At 33.3% G+C, this 25,649-nt stretch overlaps 2 protein-coding genes and 1 long non-coding RNA gene across 9 annotated transcripts in view; 2 read left to right on the forward strand and 1 right to left on the reverse strand.

Annotated features, from left to right (window-relative positions):
- The first annotated feature begins 145 nt into the window (after positions 1-145).
- LOC105828746 (transcription initiation factor TFIID subunit 4) lies at positions 146-8,549 on the forward strand. 2 transcript variants are annotated; one of them, XM_036293622.1, is made up of 10 exons: positions 146-1,193; positions 1,490-1,762; positions 3,809-3,925; positions 4,044-4,373; positions 4,770-4,949; positions 5,594-5,859; positions 6,007-6,173; positions 6,283-6,413; positions 6,892-7,074; positions 7,237-8,549. In XM_036293622.1, exons 1-10 carry the CDS (start codon positions 174-176, stop codon positions 7,504-7,506), a joined length of 2,937 nt encoding a protein of 978 aa, XP_036149515.1. In that variant the 5' UTR covers positions 146-173; the 3' UTR covers positions 7,507-8,549. The 2 variants fall into 2 exon arrangements, with proteins under 2 accessions (XP_036149515.1, XP_036149516.1); XM_036293623.1 differs by having other exon boundaries at positions 1,490-1,702.
- An 8,162-nt stretch (positions 8,550-16,711) lies between these two features.
- LOC105828423 (BTB/POZ domain-containing protein KCTD1) overlaps positions 16,712-25,649 on the reverse strand; it is a 28,469-nt gene continuing 19,531 nt past the window's right edge. The window contains exons 4-5 of the mRNA XM_036293748.1: positions 18,587-18,792; positions 16,712-17,991 (exon numbers count right to left, since the gene is read on the reverse strand). Of these exons, the coding sequence (XP_036149641.1) occupies positions 17,489-17,991; positions 18,587-18,792 (709 nt within the window). The 3' untranslated portion in view covers positions 16,712-17,488. The remainder of the gene's footprint in view (positions 17,992-18,586; positions 18,793-25,649) is intronic.
- LOC105828424 overlaps positions 23,854-25,649 on the forward strand; it is a 282,603-nt gene continuing 280,807 nt past the window's right edge. For all 6 annotated transcript variants that reach the window (XR_004965011.1, XR_004965014.1, XR_004965015.1 and 3 more), the window contains exons 1-4: positions 23,854-24,464; positions 24,643-24,700; positions 25,264-25,324; positions 25,482-25,539. This is a non-coding gene — a long non-coding RNA (uncharacterized LOC105828424). The remainder of the gene's footprint in view (positions 24,465-24,642; positions 24,701-25,263; positions 25,325-25,481; positions 25,540-25,649) is intronic.

Consider the following 25,649-nt stretch of genomic DNA (forward strand, 5'->3'; position numbering starts at 1 on the left):
ATTGCCGCATGCGTTGCCGCAGCTCAACGCGTTAATGGAGTCTAGGCTAAACTGTGGAGGACCCGCCGCGTACAATTTTCCGCCGTGCTAGGAGAGGGGGGAACAAGGTACTATGGGAGTAATTTGCGACAGGCGCATGCGCAGATCAGTTTACAGTTGGAGCTTGGAAGAAAATGGCGTCAGCTAAGTTTCTGGAGGAGGCTCTTAGCACGGATGTCGATGAATCCGCAGTGAACGCGATAGTGGGCTCCCTCGAGACGCAGCTTGTGACGTCCACGCCGACCGTTGTTGGCCATCAGGCTAGTTCCGCGTCGGTTAGCCAGCAGAATCACCAGGTGAACAGTGCTATTTCCAACGGGGGCACCATCACCGCGGTGCAGCCACAGAAACATGGGGTTTCGAACGGTGGCGGTGCGACTACCGTGAATAGTCTAATGACTCAGGAGGTCACCAAGTCGATCACCACCAGCACTTTGCTGCCCGTGAACGTGGTTACCTCCAACACAGTGGCGCCACAGGTTATCACCACGCAGCAGCAGCAGCCACAGCCACAGCCACAGACACAGCCACAGCAGCAGCAACAACAACAGCAGCCGCCAGGGATATCTTCCGCTACATATATTAATCAAGTAACGACCAACCAGGTGTCCAGCAATCAGACACATATACCAAGCTTGACCAAGACGCACGAATCAGTGAAGCTTATCTATCCTACGGTCGGACAAGTGATAGCTACTACGGGGGTGGTAAATGCAAACAATAAGCTCTCCTTTCCCGCTCAAACTGTTGGGCAGTTAGCAAACGGTACTTTAGGTATAACGTCGCAGGCCGTGCTACAGACCACATCGAACGTTACTAATGTTGGCTCTGTCAGTCAGGCAGCCAGCCAAACAGTGACCACAGTGAATAAGCCAACAGGAGCAGCTTTAGTGATCAAGACTAGTGCAACCCCTGGTATGGTTTCAGTTCCAATGTCTGTTCCAGTCTCGGTGGCTGGCAATGCGGTCAGTACAGCATTACAGGCCAAGGGTGGGGTTACTTCAACGATAGTACCCAGTAATGTTCAAATTCTCAATGTAAATACAATACGTCCTGCTACGCCTGTAGCAGGACAGCAAGCTAATAAACAAGTTACGCCAAGAGTAATGATTGGACAACATCAATTGGTTGGAGCAAGAGCTGGAGGTCCAGGGGTAGGATGTTTGTTCTTATGATAAATAATATGGTTTTTTCCAGATATATATACCTTCATGTATGTGTGTATAGAAAAATGTTAGAATTTATTTTTTCTGATTATTTAAAATTTTAAATTCCATTGTGAAAATATAGTTTTAATACTTATATTGCTTTATTTCTACTAATTACTATTTACATATATATAAATATAATTTGCTTGTATTTTACTTTTTAATTATTTATAGTAAAAACAAACAAAATATGAAGAAATATGATGATAACATAACCAACGTTTATTATCTTCAACTTTTAGATAACATTGCAGACAATTCACAGTCTTCAAGCTGGTGCACAAGGTCATCTGTTATTAAAAACAGAAAATGGGCAGTATCAGTTACTTAGGGTTGGTCCAGCTCCTGCAGGTACTCCCACTGGTACTGCAGTTACACCGAATAGTATAACTGGCAATGCAGTTGTTGCTGCACCATCTCCAGGCACTACATACCGCCTAACTTCAGTGCCGACTGTAAGTAGGCTGAATACTCAGTTCACTGGCCCACCATTCGCCCTAAGAAAATCTGTTCAGGTGACGCACTTTTATACCTCTTACAAGACTCGTTGTAGTGCTACTGTAGATATTTATTAGTTTGTGATCTTGTTTTTTTGGAATGATGTTATCAGTAAGCCAACATTGTTTATTTATATTACATATTATATTTACAGTTTGTCCACTACTTCAAAATTTAATTATGGCAAAACTTTTATTATATAAGTTGTTTCTTTATTTATTGATTGTTTGCAAATATTTTAGTGCACTATTATATTTAAAGCATTGTACACTACAATTATAATTACAATTATAATTATAATTTTTAATACTATAATATTATAATTTTGATAAGTATTTTCTGAATGCAAGTTTTATGAAAATTTTGTTATCTACCATCATAGTCTCTATTTTGGTTCACATTTAATCCATATTTTATTCTAAAAATTTAGCATAATTGATAACATCTCATTATTAGCTTACTTTTTGGGATGCATTTTTCTGGTAGTAGTCTTAAGTTTTATGAAGTGCAGTAAATGCATTAAGATGCAGTAAATGCATTAATTCAGTGTCTTTATTAAATTGAATTGCATGAATTATTGGTTAAGGTGTTATGTAGGAACTGCTATGTTAGATAAAAAACAAATTATTTTAACAGAAAATGCAAAATTGAGAATATTTATATGTATTTTTATTTGTTTTTTAGTCTTTATATTTTTATACATACATATTTTTGACTACTTTTTTCTTGCTGCTATAGTATAAGCATGTGTGAATCAAAATTTTCATATAATCTGTTTTCTAAAAGCTTATTGTTGAGATAATAATAAAAAAAGATTTTTTTTAATCTATTTCTCTCTATTTCTATTTCTTTCTCTTTTCACTATTATATGTTATATTTTGAATAATGAAAGTATAGTATAATATAATAGTATAATTTGATCTAAAAAATTGGCATATTGCACAAATAATTTTGATCAAGTTTTTATACATTTTATACATTTTACTGATAGTTAATTTAAATACATGTTATAATATTCTATACATTATCAACATTATGGTCACTATTCGTCACTATTCGAAACTTTTGTTTAAAACCAACCACAGAGCTATATTAGCAATCTAAAGACATTACTTGAGACAGTTTTGAAATAAAAATCGATTTTGAATAAAAAATATAAAATGGCCTATAAAACAATCAATGAATATTGATTATTGGTATATGTTATTTTAATAATATGTTATTAGCAATAATATATTTTTTTGTAATAATATATCTATTACTAAAAAATGTACAATATGAGTCTGTACAAGGTACAAGTGCGTCTAAAGAATACATTGTAATAATGAATAAGCCATACATGTATAATAATTAATTATAAGTATAAATATTGTTATTATATATTGTAACACATAAAAAAGTTAAATTATTTATTACTGCAAGTTTTAGATATGTGTGAAATTATGATATATTAAAAACTAAATGAATACAATTATCTGCAATAGCCAGCAACTTAAAACTTTTATAGGACTATTGTTTCTGAACTTTGGCATTTGCATGTCGGAAAAATAGATGCAATTTGTAATTTATCACGAATAGTAGTAATATAGAATTTTCAAAAGTTCTTCTAGTTGTGTGCATGCAGTAAAAATAAAAATAATAAATATAGATGATACTTTTATACAATTTTGCCTCCAATTAAAAAAAATTTTTAGCAAATCTTATTCCTTACTTATATTTGTAATTTTTATGTAAATGTAAAATCAGTTTTACTTGATGTTTTACTTATATTAAAATTGTATTACATCAATTACATTGTTATTAAGAAATAGAAAAGTTGTTACATACATAATGTGTCACGAAAATTCTCAATAATTCACCTTTTTTTATTGCAAAATTTATTTTAAATAATGATTACTTTATAATTAAGTTTATTTTATTTATGTTTTATTATTTTGCACGTAAAAGTTTTGTTAATTATTAATTTAACATAAATATGAACTTAATATTGACTTTTTATAATATTTATAAATAAAATAATTTTAATGACACTAATGTATTTTAAAAATATTGTACTGCTACAGACTGTTGCTCCTACTGTTACTACATCTACTTCGACCCCAGGAACAGTGACTACTGCACCCACAACTACTTCCGCACCAGCGGTTACCACTGTTCAAACAGCGCAAACAGCTACGCCGGTACATTTCATATCTATTAAGTTTGAAAATCCTATATCGTTATTTAAATTAAATTATACATAATATAATAATTTAGTTTTAGGTTCTTAAATAATAACATCTCTTTTTTCTCTTTTAGCGTCAAACTACCGATAATACCAAAGAAAAGTGCCGTAAATTCTTAGCGAATTTATTAGAGTTATCTAGTCGAGAGCCTAAAGCAGTGGAACGCAATGTCCGAACTTTGATACAAGAACTGATTGATACTAAAGTCGAGCCAGAAGAATTTTGCGACAGACTCGAAAAATTATTGAATGCTTCACCACAACCATGTCTCATCGGTTTTCTGAAAAAAAGTTTACCTCTTCTACGGCAATCGCTTGTTACGAAGGAATTAGTTATAGAGGGAATAAAGCCTCCTCCTGCCCACGTTGTTTTTTCTATAGCGTCAGCTGTTGTTCCAACAACGGTAAAATAAACTATTTTTTTAATTAATTTTATGTTGATTATATTTTATATTAATGTTATGTTGTTTATATATGACAAAAAAGACCACATTAATTTTTTGTAAGTATATTTTAAACAATCTAAACGGTGGATATCATTCAGAAATTTTTCTTAAAAAAATTGTAAACAACTAATAGGCAGAGTTTAAAATAGACAGAGTTTTAAACATTAAAAAAAATCAATATTTTTAAAAATATTAATCTGTCGTGTTTTACTTTCCCTACTTTGTACAATCTGTTATCTTTAAGAATATTTATACGATAATTTGTTATTAAAGAATTATTTAAGTATTATAATTATAATAACACAAAAATACAGGATTATTTTATCTAACTTGCAATTATATACATTATTATAGCAAACTCAATATAGACCTGCAGTAGCAATGGCAGCAACTGTTCCTGTAACAGCCGCTACTGCAGCTACTGCAACAACACAAGTGAGAGTAATGACACCGCTTCCAACAGCAGCAACGGCGGCAGCAGCAGTAGTTACAACAACTGTTCCACGACCTGCTCAATCTATTCAACAGAGGCTGGTAAGATTTTTGTTTATCTGAAAAAAAATTTAGTACATATTATATTAATACATATTATATTTACACTCACAAGCAATTGATTTATAAAATAATTGTTACTGATATGTTTTCGAATTTTTTTAGGTAATATTTAATGTCTATATAATTGAAAATAAAAATATAAGATAATTCTTTTATTAACGTACTAAAAATTTATGTGCTTTTTGAAATCTTTTATAAATAAAGTGTACAATAAGAATTACATTTAAGTAGTAGAATTGTCGATATGCCAGATCAAAGAATGGTAATAAAAATTGAATAATGACTAATCTGGCAATGCTTTATTAGTAATTAAGGGAAATACAACGTTTCGGCCAGACGATTTCTGGCTCTTATCAAGTGTATCTATAAAAAATATATAATTTTCCTTTCTACACAACTTCACAAAATTCACTTCACAAAATAACAATCATAATTGAAAAGGCTATATAAATACCTTGTAATATTAATATAAGAAAAACTTATTTTTATATTTTATATTTTAAAAATCATTAGTCAGTATATCGCACTTCAATTATAAACAAACAGTGTTGTTTATAATTGAAGTGCAATATACTGACATCATTATTCAAGAGTTTTTATTACCAAGAATTACATTGTTTTAGGTTCGACCAGTAACGACAGTGGTTCGGAGTCCTACCACAGCATATGCTGTGAAATCGACAGTAGCAACAACTGGAATTCGCCCCACTGCCCCTGTTGTGCAAAAACCACCTATAGTCACAACCACAGTTGTAAAACCAATTACTACTACGCAAGGCAAAACACTCAATACAACCACTACTGTTAATAAAGCCGTAGTGCCTTCTCTTGTTCAAAAGTCAGCTCCTAAGGAGAAAGAGAAAAAGACGTTTTCATCAGCAGGATATACGTAAGTTTTTTTTACTAAAAACAGTGTAATTTTAACTTGTATAAATTAATAAATGAACAAAGAGAAATGTATGAAGAAACATCTATCTAAAAATGTACATTATAATTATTATAAACATGTAAAAATGATTTATTTTTTATTATGTAGGGCGGATGATGATATAAATGACGTAGCAGCTATGGGTGGTGTTAATCTTGCAGAGGAATCTCAAAGAATACTCGGTTCTACAGAATTTGTTGGTACTCAAATACGATCCTGCAAAGATGAAGTATTTTTGCATATGACACCGTTACAACAAAGAATTAAACAAATTGGTAACTTACTTTTTGTTTTACTATTTTAAATAGATATGTATATATAAATATGTATATAAATATTTATACAAATATGTTTAATTTTAAAACAAACGATGTGTTATTTTAGCATCCAGTCATGGGCTGGAGGAACCCAACCAAGAAGTAGCAGCATTAATTTCGCACGCTGTTCAAGAGAGGTTAAAGAATTTAGTAGAAAAGTTAGCAGTCATCACAGAACATAGGATAGATCTTATAAAAGTAAGATTTGAGAGAAATAGGTTTTTTAAAGGTGCCTTTTCATGGGCGTCAGTTGACGCCAATATTCTGACCTATTCTGACGCGCAAAGGTTTTCACGCGCCAGTTTTGTAACTTGCGTTGTCTATCGCGCGCGACAATTGGACGCTGGTTTGACGTTATAGAAGTTAGAAAATTCGAACTTCTTCAGCGTCGACGCAGAAACTAACACGACGTCACAAATCGTCTTGACGCGCGTCAACTGACGCCCATGAAATGGCACCTTTAGAGTTATATTTTTAAAACTGAAAATAACGGCGCGTAATTTGAAAAATAAAAAATGTATATGAAGTTAAATAATAGTACATTCTGTAATAAGAGCGTAAAGTCGACTTTTTGCCCGAGTGCAAGTGTTGTATGATTTTGAAATTATTTTTTAAAATAATTTCAAACTTTTTGTTGTAATATTGTTTTATAATAATTTTATTTGGTTACTTACAGGTTGATCCTAGATATGAAGTAACACAAGATGTAAGAGCGCAATTAAAATTTTTGGAAGATTTAGATAAAGTTGAACGTAGGAAACACGAAGAACAAGAACGAGAATTACTTTTACGTGCTGCAAAGAGTCGTGCAAAAACAGAAGATCCTGAGCAAGCGAAATTAAAAGCCAAAGCCAAAGAGGTAATATAAAAATATCTATAATTTTGTTATGAATTTATACGATAAATTATATATATATATATATATATATATATAAATCTTGATTCTTTCACCTGTTCCTGTGGAGTTTATCTCCACAGTTTATTTTTCTACAATTTAATTAAGATGAATAAAACATTTTAGATGCAACGCATAGAAATGGAAGCGTTAAGGACGAAGGAAGCAAATTTAACAGCATTGCAAGCAATTGGTCCTCGTAAGAAACCTAAACTCGATACGGCAGAATCGACCAATGGCACTCCCGGCACGAATGCATCAGTAAGCGGATTAAATAGGCAAATGCCAATGAGACCACGTTTGAAGAGAGTAAACTTCAGGGATTTGGTATTTCTTCTTGAACAAGAGAAAGAAACGTGTAGAAGCACAACATTGTATAAATCGTACTTGAAGTGATGCACTATCAAGGGCAGGAACTTTAGTGATCCGCCCGAAATCTGGCGCTCTATCTGCATGGTCTTGTATGAGCTGGCCTCGATGGATCGTGTAACGTTATTTTACGTTGCAATGTTTAGTAAGTTATTGCAAATTGCATATTACTGCAATGAAACTTATTGGGAATTGGCTTGGGATTTTGCGTACATTCAAGGTAAAATTGTTTCCATCGTATCGATACTAAGCTTCCCTATTGTAAATGACTGAACATTTTTTAACTGTAGTATACGTTTTTTAAGTGTAACATAATAGGTCATTCTTTATTTTTCAACACAAAATCGCTGTAAGGAGTAATGTGTATGAGCACATGTCTCGTGAATAGTCTATATAGTCATTGCGCGCGCGCGCGTGTGTGCGTAGGAAAGAGGGGGGGGGGGAGAGAGAGAGAGAGAGAGAGAGAGAGAGAGAGAGAGAGAGAGAGAGAGAGAGAGAGAGAGAGAGAGAGAGAGAGAGAGAGAGAGAGAGAGGCGGTGTAAGTGCGTGTGGTATGATCATATAGAATATAGATCATATATTGTTATATGACTGCGTGAATACATTAAGTGAGTGTACATTGTCACTACGTATAGGCTCGCTGCATTGTAATACTTGACCTATACTTTTGGACATTGTAGCGCTAGTGTAAAATATAAGCAGGTTTTGTTATAATAGTAAATCGTATTTTTGCAAACTGTAATGTAATGTAATAATAATAATAATAATAATAATAATAATAATAATAATAATAATAATAATAATAATAATAATAGTAATAATAGTAATAATAATAATAATATTACCGCGAGCACATTGTCCAAAAAGTATGGAATAATTTGTACAATATCTTACACATAATTACTAAATAGTGATAATTTCAATGTTGGTACAACAGAATATAGCTACTCTCCACCGGAAGTTGGAATTGTTATCAGTATATTATGTTGTATATTGCAATCAACATTTTCAGTGTTTATAAAAAAAATTAGCTGTTACGTTTTTTATTAAAGAAATATTTACAAAACTAAGAATAACCAATATTTTTTTGATTGATGTTAATTTAATTATTTATATTTCCTTCTCGGAATTTTGGTGAGAATTCTGCTAACACTAACAAATTTTTGCAGAAATACTTTGCATAATCAATTAAAATAAAGCGAGTACCTGATTTATATGTAAAAAAAGTAACTACCAAGGGTACGTGGTGCCTGAGATCATAGAAAACAATGCTTAAAATATCTCTTATTGATTCTTTTATTATATCGGTTTATTATATTACATACCCATGTTTTCTTTTTTGATGCAATTAGGGGAATATATATATATATATATATATATATATATATATATATATGTATATATATATATATATATATATATATATATATATATATATGTATATATATGTGTGTATGTATATAAAATGAGTAATAATGTTTTATATATATAATACGTTATACATATAAAACATGATTAATCTTTGTAACTTATATCATTTACAACGCAACGTGAAATTACTCGTGCAATATAAGCACATTTTTAGTAGATTTTTTTTCATGTTAATTGTGCATTATAGCTCTCATATTAACCTTTCATATTCTAATATACTTTTATTAAAATATTTACTTCTTGTTACTTTAATTATCAATTTTTGATATAACGTTTTATATCATAACAAGATTTATATTATTAATTATAGTAAAGAAAAATCTCACATAATTATGAATACTGCTAATCTTTGAAATATCTCTTATGAAGTAGCAGTATGTTTTTATAATTCACTTTTAAATGTTAATAAAATTATTCGGTATGAAATGTCTCATTTTAGAATATCTTTATAGATTGTATGGCCAATAACTTATTATCAATATAAAATTTTTGTTATTTTAACAGTTTCTGTGCTTCCAGCTTAAACAGAGGAGTACAATTACATAATAATTTTATAATATATTATAATAATATTATAATATATTCCGACGTATGCGTGTCAGATGTTTTAGTTTTCAAATGTCAATAATTTAGAATAAATGTAGACACGTGTAATAATGTTAGTTATTGTAACACGATAATTGTTTCAATTGGTCGACAGTTTCACGTAAAAACAAACTGAACAAATGCGTAAGGAGAATATATTTGGACGTATAAATTGTAATGTATTATAATGCAAAATTTATGTAATTGGAAAACTGATATCGTTATAGAATTTTACACGTCTGAAGCGTTAATATGAGAGAGGCGACTTTTGGAGGCGACATAATTTACGTATATGTATGTATATAAATATTTCAATTTATTATTTTTTCTGTCATTGCAATTGATTTGATTATTTTTGTGAAAGCTATTGCAATTCGGAAGCATTTATACATGGTGAAATTTCAACTAAAAATAATGTCCACCTGACTTATCTGATTAATATTCAAACAATCTGTCGTGACAGAAATAATGGCAATGTGTACATTTTGTGTAAATAAGTCATTTTAAATAATTGCATACTTTGTTTGGAAAGCGTTTAAAGTCATTATGTACCAATTTTTGCTGAGCATATTACATATAAAAAATCTTCACTTAGCTGTATATCGTTTTTTTATTATACTGTTTTTTTTTTACGAATTTGAAGTATAACGCGGATAAATCATAACATTCTCTTTACTGCCAGTAGGTAGAATATTAATATGTCTATAAATAGAGAAGAATATATAACAAAATAACAATTACATTACAATTTTGGTACATTATGATATTTTTATAAATTGTATTGGGTAAGCAGTAAGCGTGAGATAATAAAATATAAAAACAAATTTCGTCGAAATGCAAACACATTTCTTCATTTTCTTGTGGGTTACTATCTTTAGTTCTATAATGTATTAAAGCAATTATTACAAACTGAATTTTTTATTTTATTTTATTATATTATAGAAATATGTTGAATTTTATGTTGAATATTTTTTGAAACACGCAAACATCTAAAGATAAAAATAAGATTGTAGGACTTTAACAAAAAATCTTATTTATAATCGTCGTTAAATATTTTATATTTTTTAAAATATAATTTGAGAAATATTTTTTAAGTTTTTTTTTAAATACACAGTTGTGGATTTTACTACAAATGACACAGATATATATTCGTAGTCTGAATTATATTTTTTAAAGAAATCTATCTTGGAATATTACGCGTCTTTAAGTAATTTAGATAATGAACATTTTCGATGTTACGTTAACGTGTTATGAGATTTTTATGAGAAAATTTAAAGTATTTTATTAATTTTTTTCTTGGAATAGATAATGTCATTACTTCAAAACTTTTGTCTTTAGCGGATAAATGGCATCTTAAATCGAAACAGGAGAAAATCTAGATATCAAATAATGACAGTTATTTGTCTGTATAAAATAAAAAAAAGAAATGCTAATTTTATTTTCAAGATGATTTCTCATTATGTTATGGATTTTAGAAATCAGAAAAGGATTATAAATTAAAAGATAAGAACTATAAATTAAAAAATTCATAGATGTTATGATAAAAACTTTATATATGATTTTTTTCTTGAATTATTCACACTCGCCCGTAATTTTTTTTTAGTTCATATAAATAAAATTTTACATTTGCATTATTAATTTAAGTTGTAAGAATTCTTCGTAATGCGTAGCTGAAGCCAAATTAATTTCTTGCTTTCAATAGGAATAAGACAAAGATAAAAGTAATGCACAATGGAATAAAATGCATGCTATATTGCAAAATATTGATTGTAGATTTTTTAGGTGGACAATGATGTTGGAAGTTGCTGTCCGAAAGTATCTTCGAATTTCATATCTATCTAGAAAGCCTGTCTTTTTCATAGCCGGTGGCCTCGTGTATGTCAGAGAATTCGATATTAAGGTGGCCAGAACGATCTAGAAATGGAATATAATCAGCTCGACGAGGGAGAGAGAGAGAAAGAGAACATGGGGAACGAGGCGCAGAGAAGCAGAGGAAGAGAGAGAAAGGGTCGGAGGGGGGGGGGACGTTTTGCTGGGTGGATTCGAGGGATGACAGCCTCAGGCCGGTGAACCCCTCGGGTGACGCGGATATTGAGTTCCATGGTAACCATGGAAACGGGGCCCGAGGGCACGACGTTTGTGCACTTTATCCCTTATTCCCGCGGTTACGTGATCAACGCAGTCCCAATGAGCTCTCTTACCTCGCCTCTCACGTGCGCGCTTCGTCCTTGCGTAGCCATCATCAGACTGGTCGAGATATATATTCTTTTTAATTTCTTTTTCAGGATTTTCTTTATAGATTTTGCTATTTTGCTTTAATATTTTCTCTGCGGCATACCAAATAATAACAACAGTTATTAAAACGTTGATGCAACACTACGCTTTAGTACGCTTAATATTTTGATATTCTCGCGATTTGCGTGTTACCTGCAATAAATTCTTTTAAATTAATTATTAATTATTAATTATTCTTTTAATTTATGAAAAGTGCTCGGTGTATCTCCTTAATATTATTTATTTTTTTAAGTATTGTAATATACAAACATAAAGCAATAATACTTTACGTCTTATGGCTACGCTTCATCGTATTCTTTCCCGTCCTTTTCTTGAATCAGTCTATCTTTTTTTGCGAAATTGTTCAATTTTTAATCGACTTGGGCGAGATCCAGGAACTGCAGGGTTCTCTTGCCGCACGTTCTCGGGCGAGATGCCGGTCCAGACATTGCAGCCGAATGCAATTTCACCAGGAATTTCACGCGGAATTCGCGGTCCCGCGTTGCTGCCAGGCGCAAGCACACGTTAGTGGAATGACCTTTCAACGGAGCTTGACAAGAAGACAGCCCTATTCAGTAGGAGTTTGATGGGAAAGTAAAATCGATCGTAATCCTACGCTGAGACCGCGATAACCATTGCAGCGAATCTTCAACAATGCATCTATCACTATTTAAAATGATACTATCCAAAATTTATAGTTTTGATTTTGAAATTGCAATATGTCCGCGTGTTGAAAAGTTATGAGATGAGAAGTAGGAACGACAGGAGGTGTAAATACCGACACATGTAAAGTCTAAAATTTTAAATCCTGAACAACATTGATGTAAAATAATAATGATAATTACACAGGCACACAAAAAATAAAAAGTTGTCTGAACAGAATACTCCACTAGGCTATCTTTATGTATTTTGACGTGCTGAACATAAATTCGGTGTCAGAATTGTCCCATCACTCACCATTTCTTTTTTTTTAAATAAAAAAGGTAGCTTAAAAACCTTAAAAATTGCAATAATTGCTTTGTATACGGAAAATGATGAATGGGTCAATTCTGACTCCGGATTTGTGTTCAGCAGCTCAAAATACATAAAGATATCATAGTCTGGTCCGTGATACAGACCATTTCTTTTGTGGGTTGCTATGCTACACTGCTGCACCAAAAAAATTGATCTGTATCACGGATCGGACTATGATATCTTTATGTATTTTGAGCTGTTGAATATAAATCCGCTGTCAGAATTGCCCCATCACCCACCATTTTTCGCAGCGAAATTATTACAATTTTTAAGGTTTTTAAAGCCATTTTTTCGATTTAAAAAAAAAGGTGGGTGATGAAGTAATTCTGACATTGGATTCGTGTTCAGCACGTTAAAATACATAAAGATAGTCTATGGACTATTCTGTTCAGACAACTTTTTATTTTTTGTGTGCCTGTACTATTAAATCTCTAGTTCACGCCACGTGCGTTTGAAATTACAAGCTAGTTGACACATTCACCATTTTATTGACAGATTCTATTTATTAAGATATGAGTTTCTTATTGAACCTTTGGAAGACAACTTTGTTCATTACTCAAATAGGAACTCGATTGTTAGATATAAAAAGAAATCGATCTTTATTATTTATAAATAATTTTTTTTTACTGACGTATCAGATTTACTAATTGTGCTTTGAATTTATATTAAATAATTCTCGCGTAATGTGTTTATCAATTTTAAAGTAAACGTGCGCAAGAATATGTGAATTAAATCAGCTCGAATAACTCAATTAAGGATAGGACACATGGCATTATTTATTATTAATATATAGTTTATTTATACGAAATTTATTCGAAATAAATCGCACGTGCTTAGATTGCATGCTTCCGGATACTTTGGTTTTCATTGGTCACTAATTCGACTCGTATTTATTGTGGCGCGCGATAAAGTTACCGTCAATTTCGTATCTTCTGTAATCTCGCCGAATCGGAACACAGTCGAATGAAGTCACGAAATAAGATATGATAATAATTCATCCTTTGTTTAATCTTGTTTCAATATTTAATCCGGGATATATCGATAATTCGTCGAAGAGCGTATTTCGCAAAGTTGCTTGATTGAAGTTGAAAGCAACGCGACGCCTTCAGATATCTCACAAATATTTATTACAGTTACGCTTTTAATTTGTGCGTTTTTGTTAATGTTATTCGTATTATTTATTCATACAGGGAACAGTGCAGTAATTATTTAAAAAACGTGTGCCCTATATGCGAGAGGCGAAAAGTTTAGAAAGTGCGTGAGCTAGAGGGCAGCTGAGGGGAGCAACAGGTGTAGTACCGTCCCTGACGCATGAAGTAGACCGCAAGACTTACGAATTTCCTCCTCCGCCACGTTAGATTCTATTCGCGTTTATTCGCGAGACGTTGCGGATCGTAATCCGCGAGCGAGTCGTGTCCCGATTACACCTTGTCCTCGTCATCCTTCTGTTGTGACATTGTAAAATATATGCCACGTATGATAAACTGGAAGTATTAAAATATTTTCACATCTATGTTATGTATGTTTTGCATTCGTGGATGCTCTTTTCGATATTTTTTATCTCCATAGTGATTAAAAAAAGAAAATTTAAAGAAGAGTTGCTGTTAGAAGGAGAGGCGTATCATTAGTTTTTTTTTTATTACTAGCTTATTATTAGATTCTGGAGAAAAAAAGGTAGGAAAAATGTGGAAAAATTGAACAAAATTAAATTCTCAATCAATATTTTTAAATTTAACTCTAATCATTTGTCACTCAACGGCATTTTTTTGAAGATTTCTAAGCGCGCTTTTCTATTGTGGCTTTCTATTGACAATGAAAAAGTTTGCCAATAGATACATCGCATTAGTAATGTAAATACGCGACAGTTCCGTCAAGTAAACTCCGTGCGATCGGAGTATTACTTGTTCGATGAATTTCCCACGAATTCGTCATGTGGAACTTAATTGAAATATGCAACGTAATTAGTAATGACTTTTGTTATTTTTTAACAGGAGCATTTTTGAAATTAAGTATTTGTTTAAGAAACAAATATAGATACCAGCGCGCGCAATAATTATTTTTTAAGCTACTAATTATTTAGCTATTTTAATTTGAACATTTATATGTTACAAGTAATATATGTATAATTGCATGTAATATATAACTCTGCTACTACGCGTCGACGAGTGATAAATTATTTTTTATGATATATTACATTCTTGAGATAATAAATTAGAAGTTTATTAAAGGTTATGTACGTTATATATGTATCTACGTGAGATACCATATGGATATCATACGACGAATAAAAAAAAATTTTTTTCACGATTGTTTAGCCAGATTACCTCAACGTCTTGTAACAAATTTGTTTGATTTCCATATGCTAGCAATTTTTTCCGACTAATAATTTTATTGCACGGGAAAAAATTCTTTTGCTTCAGGCGTGACGCAATGTCCATGGCAATCGAGAATTGATTGCGAGTGACAATAATTTTGCAGGCTGTACTTTTATTCGTTTCTCGGATAGAATATTTATTGTCTATATTTTAGAGAAAAAATCTCGAACCGTGCCGTTAACAATATTGCTATGCTCGGTCTCTCGGAAAATAGGCAGTGATAATTAAACTATTCATCAAATATATGAGCTGTAGTTAATGTAAAAAATAAGAATAATATATATTTTGCTAGTTTCACTTTGGACATTAAGGAATGCATATAAAACAATAAGATTGCTGCATTTTCCTGAAACGTAAAATAAATATTTTATTAAATCAGTTGTAATGATACTTATAAGATTTCTTAGGAGTTATACTTCGCTCTTTAACTCTTAATAATCAAAATGTTATTTAAAGAGCAGGTATAATTTTATCAGTGTTTCTCTTGAGAAGGTTTAATTTTTTTCGCTTCTTTTTTTTCATAGTAGATTATGATTGATGAAAACTTTAATTTGACTGAATTTCAACATATATCGAGTATTTCGTTGCTTTTGACTTTTTCTTATATTAAATATGATTTTAAGCAGTATATGTATAATTGTATTTATGCTACATTTATATATGTATAAGTATATTTAGATCTTTTGCGTGGGTGTGTATATATACACGTTTATTCGCGATAATATTTACAGAGTAATTAGTACGGCGTTTAAATACATATAGGTACACTTTATTAAATAATAACAATGTTAAAAATTGGCGCATCTGACATTCTCAAACGCAAATCGCAGATCGTAACATGAGGAATAAACAATGTTTATAATTGCGCGTACCATTCTTGATAGCATTAAAAGCGTGCAGAAGACAGTACGGACATATTGTTGATTCATTTTTTCAAGTTACGCAATGGTTATATCTTTTGTTTCTGTAACACGTGCATTTTTTAAATGTACGAAAAAAAGGACATAGAATAGTGCGTGGAATATATGGTTAATTGTGGCTCACATGAGGCTTTCCTATGGATCACATGATACATCGTTGCCATTATTAGGCTCGCTATACGCTGTTGACTTGCCATTACTTTTAGATGTGACTCAATCTGTGATCGTTGTTATCACAAAATGTATTAAGTCAAATAATCTATATACTTAACTATCTATATATACTTATATAATTATACCTACTTTAAAAATATTCGCAATAATTTATTTAATATCTTCTTATACGATCAACAACGATCCGTTCAAGTCACATCTAAGCAAAAACGGTCGTCGTAATGTCAATCATCGCAACTGCAGATAAATCCCTACTGTGTACTTTAACGATTTTTCCAAAATGATTAAAATCAAAAATTTTTTTTTATAAAACTTCCAAATATAATATATACATATTATCATGCACATATAATTGCTATATATGTACGTAATAATTACGTAAAATATATTTATAGTAATTATATGTATAATAATATTACTATACTATATATTATAAAATATAATAATTATATATACATATAATATTTTTTTGACAAATGTGCAGCGTGTTTATGATACTTTAAAATAAAAATCAGTTTTAATTATCATCAAATTTGTTATTAAAAATCTATTTTGTAAGACATTAAAAAATATATCAATACATTACTTCTAATCGACCGTAATATGTTAAACATATCAATGAGTTGTAATCGCCTATAACGGTCAAACATCGGCTCTTAGATTTAAAAAATTTTATAATTATTAAATTTAATACAATTAAAGTATAACAAGTTGTATTTGGAATTTGTTAATGGCTTTATGATTGAAATGGGATCGATTAAGTATCTTCAATGTCAACCATCTCAGATTATGATGTCAGAAATACATGCAAATAACTATCTTATTGCAACTTACGTGTGCGTACAAATGAGACCGTTGTTTTAGTTAAAGTTGATTTGTAAAGCGAACGTAAACTAATATTTAAAATTGCAAAACATATTCGCACATTCTTTTATTCACTTCGTATTCACTTCTTCGCGCGATTCAAGATACCTGACACGCAAGTGTCAAGAGACTTTAATGCACGTTACGAGATCTTCGTACAAGTACTTCGGCGTCAAACTGCGATTGCGATTGCCAGCCTCCCCTAATCCTCATGTCCGAGATGCCCTGTTTTGTTTCGTCAGAATAACCCGAATTATCCGCGATGCAGTCTTAAGGTGGTCTCCTAGACAGCAGCACTCATTCTAAGTCGTGGTCACGCTGCAGGCAACGGATCGACTTGGAGATGGTTTTGCGCTGATGCGCCGTGCTCCGTCAAGTGTTGACGGCCTGCCTGACGAACAGGTACTCTGAGAACTGTTGACCCTCAACGCCGCCGCCGTTGCTTGCGACCACCCGGAAGCCAGCGTTCAGCAGTCTTGTGATCGCCTGTACGGAGTTCAATTTGCAGTAGCCGTTCAGCGGGAACCTGATGACGTGACGGGCATCCTGTTGGTGCCAGGCAACGCCGGATCGCGCGTCGATCACCGCCTGCGTCGTTTCCGGAAACACCTCGTCGAGCAGCGCCCGTCCACCCGACAGCATCACTCGCTCGCCCAGATCCGGGCTCACATGTAACGCCACGCACTCGTAGCTGCAGTTGCCGTCGTTGCCGCGCATCTTGTCGGGATCGCGGTTGCAGGGTGCGGTGGTGCAGGCGGTGCCGCGACCTCCGAGCTGCCCAGAGGGCGGGGGACTTGGCGATGTGGTGGTCATCGTCGTTGTCGAGCCGTTCTTTATGCGCTCCTTCTTCATCTGCTCCAATTGCCTGCACATGGCTAAAGGGGAGAAAGACGTATTACCTTCGAGTTTTTATGCGAAGAGGATAATGGTCTTGTTTTAACGATGAGTTTGCAAACTTGTAATGTTATACTTCGCAATATATCGAACTAGGCCGTGGGAACTCGCGAGATTTCGTTTCTATTGATAGTACAGTTTCATTTCGGTCATAAATAAATTGGATAAATTATAAAAGCGCTGGGGAAATTTTTCCGTATAAAATTCGATTTCTAAACGAGATGTATACATTGATTAGTCCCGAGGGAATAATTTTCACTGTCTCAATTTTGTCCTTTTGTAGTTCTATATGACGTCTGTAATCAAGCAAACAATTTCAGAGTTCGTTATTACTAGTCCATTACAACTGAGCATTACACATAGGAAGTCGGTCAAGAGAATTAGAAGAGAAATGATACATCGTTGTATCGCGATTTAAATTATATTACTAATGAAAGGCATGCTCGAACCGGTCATTCTCGTTTTATTATGCGACTGATACGAAATCCCGTTTTTATGTCGTTCTCATTCACTGCATGATTCAATTACAGTATTAAAATTAAAAGGAGTACGAGAAATAAAGTTGAAGTAATTTACGCGCAATATCGAAGTATCGTGCTTCTTCCAGCAGCAAATCTAGGTCGGAAAAGTTGTCGGGTATCAGTAGCCGGGAATTTCGCATAAAATTCAATATGTGTCGAAACATTCCGCCATCTCTATCGATGAAGTAGTGTTGTTTTAGCGAGTCCAGAACGATGGGGATGCTGCCGTTAAACAATTTTGCTAACCTGGATTCCGGGTACCTGAAAAAAATTACAAATTTTTTTTTTTTTAGAAATAAGATTGTCAAATGTGAAAGTTATAAGTTTTATGACTTATAAGCATTAATCATTGATTGACTTGAAAGTGCGTGTGAGAAAATACTTGAGAAAGTGTTATCGCGTTTAATTTACAAGACTTCAATTTCGAAACCGTTACGTAATGTATATACATAATATCCTCTAATTGATGTTAATATAAAAATTATTAATTATTAATATAAGAATTATTAATTTGAAGACTTTGATGTACATGGATTGCATATTCGACGCATATATATATATATATATATATATATATATATAAATATATAAATAGATAGATAGATATATAGATATATATACTATATATAATGACGTGAAAATTATACTTTCTATCAACTAACAGTTAAGTAGGCAGGTGCTGACACTTTTGTCAGCTGCCGAAATCGCTTCAGGTAGCTGTATGTTGTTTTGAGGATCGATGGTTATGTACAAGCAGCTGTGAATTTAATAAATTCTTACTCAACGCATTGACTATATTGAGTTTAAGGATAGTATAATTATTACGAAGATTTGAAAAGTAAGACAGTGATAACATTGCCATAAATAAATTGTTTTGGTGCATATCTTATAGTTAGTTTTCTCATAATGATTTATTTTTCATTAAAACGCCTCTTTAAACTGAAAATTCTAATAAATATGAAAAAAATTGTAGGATATTACATGCATGAAAAATATCATTCTAAGAAAAGTAATTATTCAATTTTTAGTTTTATTTTCTAAGCAACGATTATTTATACAAAAAATATTTTCTTGAAAATAATCTTAAAATATCACATCGTTTATTCGAAACTAATATTTACTTTAAAATAACTTCTGTTGCACAGAAAAATACATACTGCGAATTATTTGATTTAAGTAAATACTTAATTCAAACTACTTATTTTAAATATTTCATAAGTTTATATATCTGCAAATCTATCATAAGTTCATAAGCATTAAATTAATTCAAAATATATTCTAAATTTTAGTAATTTAATACTTCAATCAAGAATAAACCAAAATAAATAAACAATCAAATAAGTAAAATAAACAATCAGTTTGTATATTAATTTGATTTTTCTTTGCTACAATTTTATAATATTCTTCATAAGAAGTTAAATTCTGTTTTTATTATTTTAGTTAGTATATGATAATAGGTTTTTTTTAAATAATAAATACTTTTTTGTAAATATTTTTAAAGATAATTATAAAAAAAAATTTTTTTGTTAAAGATAATCGTTACTTATTAAAAAAAATGCTTTTCTTAGCAATAGAATTGATTCAACTGATTTCATTCTGTGGAAAAAGAGAATAATATTCGAAAAGTATGATTGAATATCCATATGAATAAAAACGTGCGTGCGCGTATGACAAAAATAACATTTCCAATCAGAAAGAATTTTAACCATTAATAAAATCCATTAACCAATCATTTATTGGAAGGATTCAATTTAATTCAATTTAATTAAAAAATCGTTCATTATTGAAAGAAAGCAACGAAAATATAGAAAAAATATAAAAGACTGTATTAGGAATTGTTACGCGTGAATGAAGATAGAACGGTAAGATTGCAAAGACTTAGTATAAGATACGTGCATGAAATCTACTTTAACAGATATGCAGATGCACATACGTATGTGTGTGTATGCATCTCGTAGCAGCAAGTCCATGCACCGTATGTATCACTTTTTCCGGCTTCTTTAGAAAGTACCTGTGACATTTTCGAATGCGTTTCACAACATGATCGCGAATGCAGCATCATTCAAAGTAGGCTGCGGCTAATCTTATTACATATCTTTGCGCTACTGTTGCCGTTACGATTACCCCTTCCGTACTTGGTAATTATCTCGAGAATGATAAGACAAATATAACGTTTTATTACGCATTTAATCTCGCTATAAATTAACGAAATAAAAAAGAGAAGTTGGCAAGCAAGGGAGGGAATTATAATTCTTATTCTTTTATATATATTAAAATAAATTTAATTAAATATCTAAGAAATTTTTTATTAACGACGATCTGGAAAATCACTTTATACATTTTCAAGAAAAAAATTTGTAGTATTTGTCCCTATTTGCAATTTTCTTAAATGGATTCTCATTCTAATTTAGTTTTAATTTGATAATGGGAAATTGTTTTGACTCAAATATTTTATAATTTTCTTTTTAACGATTTTATTTCATTAATATATTTTTTTATTGGATTTCTAACGTTCCAACATTATCGATGAAAAACGATGAATTATATATATATATATATATATATATTTTTTTTTTCGACATTTGAAAGTAACTTCTCTTATTTTAAAGTTAAAGTTTTCGTGTGCAGAAGATTGATAGTATAAAAATTCAAAAATTTGTTGCCCAACATCTTATTGTCTGTAGCAAAGTATTAATAATGTCACGACCTCGTAAACAAATCACACTTATGGAATCCGTGTCAATCAGCTTCACGCACGCGTTTGCTCGCATGTGCTCACGGACGTGCCGTAAGCGGTACCGTGTTCTGCATGCATCGCCGAAGGTCGTCGTAATTTAGCATATAATAGACGAATGCTCTGGGAAAAGGACAGGGTAAAAAAAAAGGGGGAAACGTGAGAGGGAGAGACATAATGGGGAAAGGGATGGATGGAAGAAGGTTGACTCTGAGGACCACGATGAGAGAGGGAGAATCGGCTCTCCTCTCTGTGTATCTCGTTGTTGGTGCGTTATGGCACAACGAGGAGGAAATATCGAGGTAGAGGTACCTGGTAACCCCCTCAGGCCGGTTCCCATACCTTCCACGGCGATAACATATAATAACGACGGCCTCATGGAGCCTGTGGGCGATCTGACTTTAGCGAGGAAGAGAGAGGAGAAGACACCGCGGGGTAGATACGAAGGTTTATACATATATACAGATATGGCGTCTCTCTCTCTCTCTCTCTCTCTCTCTCTCTCTCTCTCTCTCCAGCTTTTGTCCTTTTTCTTTCTCCTTTTCCCTCGTGATCTCGCTTTCTATCGACTTCCTACTGATACTTTGGCATAAGAGGATAGAGAGAGAATCGCTGTCAGAACAGGGAAATGAAAATCGCTGGATTTTACCTCAAAGCGTGCGCGAAATTTTATACAGTATAGTTAATTTTCTATAGAATATCGAAGTGAGTTATTGTAAGGGAAACTTTACTCTTCCTCGGCGAACAAACCCCTTCTCTTTCTTCGCCGCAATTGCCGCGGGTAAATTAAAATTCACGCTGTAATTTCGGTCAGTAAAGATGTGAAAATGGTATACTTTCTATTTAAATGAATATCATGTATTTTTTGAATTTTATCTCTTGTACAGGGGATACAATTTTTGGACATTTTTCAAATATTAGATTGAAGCAATAATGAATCTTTTAAGAAATTCTCAAACAGTCGAGACAGTAAAAAAATCTAAATTTAATCTCTGGAATAAATTTTATTTTTAATTCACTGAATGAAATTCTTATATTTTATGTTCTGTTTTCTAATTAAACACAATAAAAAGGGGAAGCAGTTTGAAAAAGAAAGAGTTCGTTTAACTTGCATTAAGAAAACAAGAGAGAAAGTGCGAAAGTGATATCGTCAAGAGAAGCGAGAATGAGACATGTGGCTCTCGTAGGCCAAGGGCCATCGGTGTTTGTGGAGGTCGAGAAGACTGAAGAGGGGTGATAGTGGGGGAGGAAACGGTACCGGGGGCGGAGGACGAGCACCGTGATTACCCGCGGCGATTTCTTGGGCCCACCGAGGTCCGATCCCGGGTCAGATCCGTTCGCTATGGGAAAACGTTAAACGATCGGCTCACATCACTCAGATTCCGCTCTGCTTTCGGTATACACAGGATGTGTTCGAAATCGCGTGCATTCTACCAGTTATAGATCTCCTGATGAATTTTGGAATAAATTTTCCTCAAAGATTCGACGCGAAATTTAATTTTAAAAACTTGTTGAATCATGAAAAATTAATAACGCTGCAGGATACATGGGCACAACAAGTAGATTTTATCTTAACCAAACTTGAATGTAAGCGGCATTTATGAAGATATTCACTTAATAATTAAGATTTTTATGTTATAAATATCTTTAGGAAATGTTTATTATTGTATTTTTTTTCGCGTAAACCCCCAAGGTTTTTTTTGACAAATAAAAAAATTATTGGGATATATAGGAGCGTTTTCACCGCTCCGAAATTTTGCGCAATAAATTGCATTTTATGGACGCGAAAATAAGGCTAAGCGAACGTGCTCGTAACGTAGCTGACGCATATGCGGACATATGTGTGAGCACGAGAACGAGACGCGTCCGCCGAGACATTCCGTTATATCCCGCTAAATTGCACGTGTCGGACTAGAGGGCGAGGAAATGACGACTTGGTACTTCACCATGGGATACCCTCGAGGCTCTGTGCAGCCTTCTCGACCGGCAGGATGATCGACGATGTTTTAGGGATTATGTGATACCGGAAGCACGGACTAATGATCGGCTATTACGTCATTCCTGTAAACGCTTGGTAGAAAATGTCGATGCGCAACGATTAATCTTTCGCAAGGCACGTGGAGTTTCACGATATTGCGTCTGTGGTTGATATTATTGATAGCATTATGCAATAAGAATTGTGTATACAAAAAAAAAAACAATAATTATCATAGACTGTTTGATATAAATAAGAAACGATTAATTCAGAAAGCACAAAATGCTATGTGTAAGTTCAAGTAATAATGCCTGTAGTTGTAATAAAGTTTTCATAATATACACTGAAAAAAAAGTAATATATATCCAATAAGATATGTAGTTGCCAACTACAGATATACTCAATACAATAAATATATGCTATTGCAGTATCAATATTGTACTTGCATTAACAGTAAATATTATTGTATTGAGTATTTTATGTATAGTTGGCAGCCCGCAATTACATATGTTATTGGCTATATTACTTTTTTTTCTGTGTATTAAATATTGCTTAGAAACATTACAATAAAAATGAAATTTTATCCATCATTAATTAATATCAAAGTATCCATTAAATAAATATAATACTTAATTGTCTTGGCAAATGAGTTTTGTTAAATAATTATTTCTGCTACAAGATGCTTTTGTTCTAAAATATAGTCTAAGTAGAGTCGATTCTTATAAATAATTGAGAGATTGATTAGTAGCAAAGCAATAATGTAAGAAAACGTAAGTAATGAAATCATACAGAATTAAAACGGCGTTAATAAATTTTTGAGCTTGTGTATAATATACACAGTGTAAACATTGCTCTTTTTGCTTTAGGATTGAAATTATCATACATACTCTTAAAAAAAAGACGATTAAACAACTCATTTTGGGACCCAGCGCAGTGATGCCCAGAATCGAATCTTTTTGCACCGTCGTGCTGCATGGGGAGGATGGCTGGCAGCACGATGCTGCAAAAAGATTCGATACTGGCGTTCGGCATACCGCGCGGTGTGGCGCCACATCTGGCGCGTGAAGTTAACCGCGCGGCGCGGCGTCACCTTTGACGCGTGAAGTTGACCGCGCGAGAAAGACGGAGTCGCTTCACTCTGTCTTTTCGTGTATCACTTTCGGAACGCGACGGACGCAGGATGGACCGGCTCCGGAACAAGTGGCACCGCGAATCTCTTAATTGGTAAGTATGACGCGTATCAACCTTGCGTTGTAATTCGTTATTAGAGTATGTGCCTTGTTCGAGCGTGCAAGCGACTCACAGCACGATCGCCCGACGCATCAATCGCGTGACACGCGAAGTCGCTTGCGCGGTTAGGAATCCCTTCGCCATCTTAATTGCATTCCTTTCTCATTTGCAGATCGTGGCTAGACTGACATGGATCGGTGCCGGGGTGAATATTGCGCCATGTCCACTAGGTATGTCAAATCTGCATCGTAATTTCGACCAAGTTCTCAGTCTTAACCTTGCATTCGTGCGACAATACACGTTACTCGCAATATTGGAAAAAGACAGTCCGACAGTCGTCGCATTGTCGATTACTCGTGCGGGCAATCGACATGTAGAGACGCGTATATCCAGCGGTGCCAGTGTCGAATCCTTTTTTTTGCATCATCGTGCCGCACGGAGGTCAAATCTGCATCGTAATTTCGACCAAGTTCTCAGTCTTAACCTTGCATTCGTGCGACAATACACGTTACTCGTAATATTGGAAAAAGACAGTCCGACAGTCGTCGCATTGTCGATCACTCGTGCGGGCAATCGACATGTAGAGACGCGTACATCCAGCGGTGCCAGTGTCGAATCCTTTTTTTTTTGCATCATCGTGCCGCACGGAGAGGACGGCTGGCAGCACGATGCTGGAAAAAGATTCGGCACTCGGTGTCGGCGTACCGCGCGATGCGGCGCCACTTTTGACGCGTGCAATTGACCGCGCGAGAGAGACACAAAGCCGCTTCATTTTTTTGTGTATCACTTTCAGAACGCAACGAACGCAGGATGGACTGACTTCAGAACAAGTGGCATCGTAAATCTTTTAATTGGTAAGTATAATACGTATCAACCTTGCGTTGTAATTCGTTCGATTATGTCAATGCTTGTTCGAGCAAAGATAGCGACGTGTCAATCGTGATACGCGAAGTCAATCGCGCGAGAAGGAATCCCTTCGCCATCTTAATTGCATTCCTTTCTCATTTGCAGATCGCGGCAAGTCTGTGATGGATCGGTACCGGGGAGAATGTCGCGCCACGTCCGCTCGGTAAGTCAAATTTGCATTGTAACTTGGGCTAAGTTCCCAGTCTTAATTATTGCGTACATGCATTTTCCATATATTGGACAATACGTTTTACTCGCAATATTGAAAAAAGA

Source organism: Monomorium pharaonis, chromosome 11 (assembly GCF_013373865.1).
Source record: "Monomorium pharaonis isolate MP-MQ-018 chromosome 11, ASM1337386v2, whole genome shotgun sequence".
NCBI classification, from domain to species: Eukaryota; Metazoa; Arthropoda; class Insecta; order Hymenoptera; family Formicidae; genus Monomorium; species Monomorium pharaonis.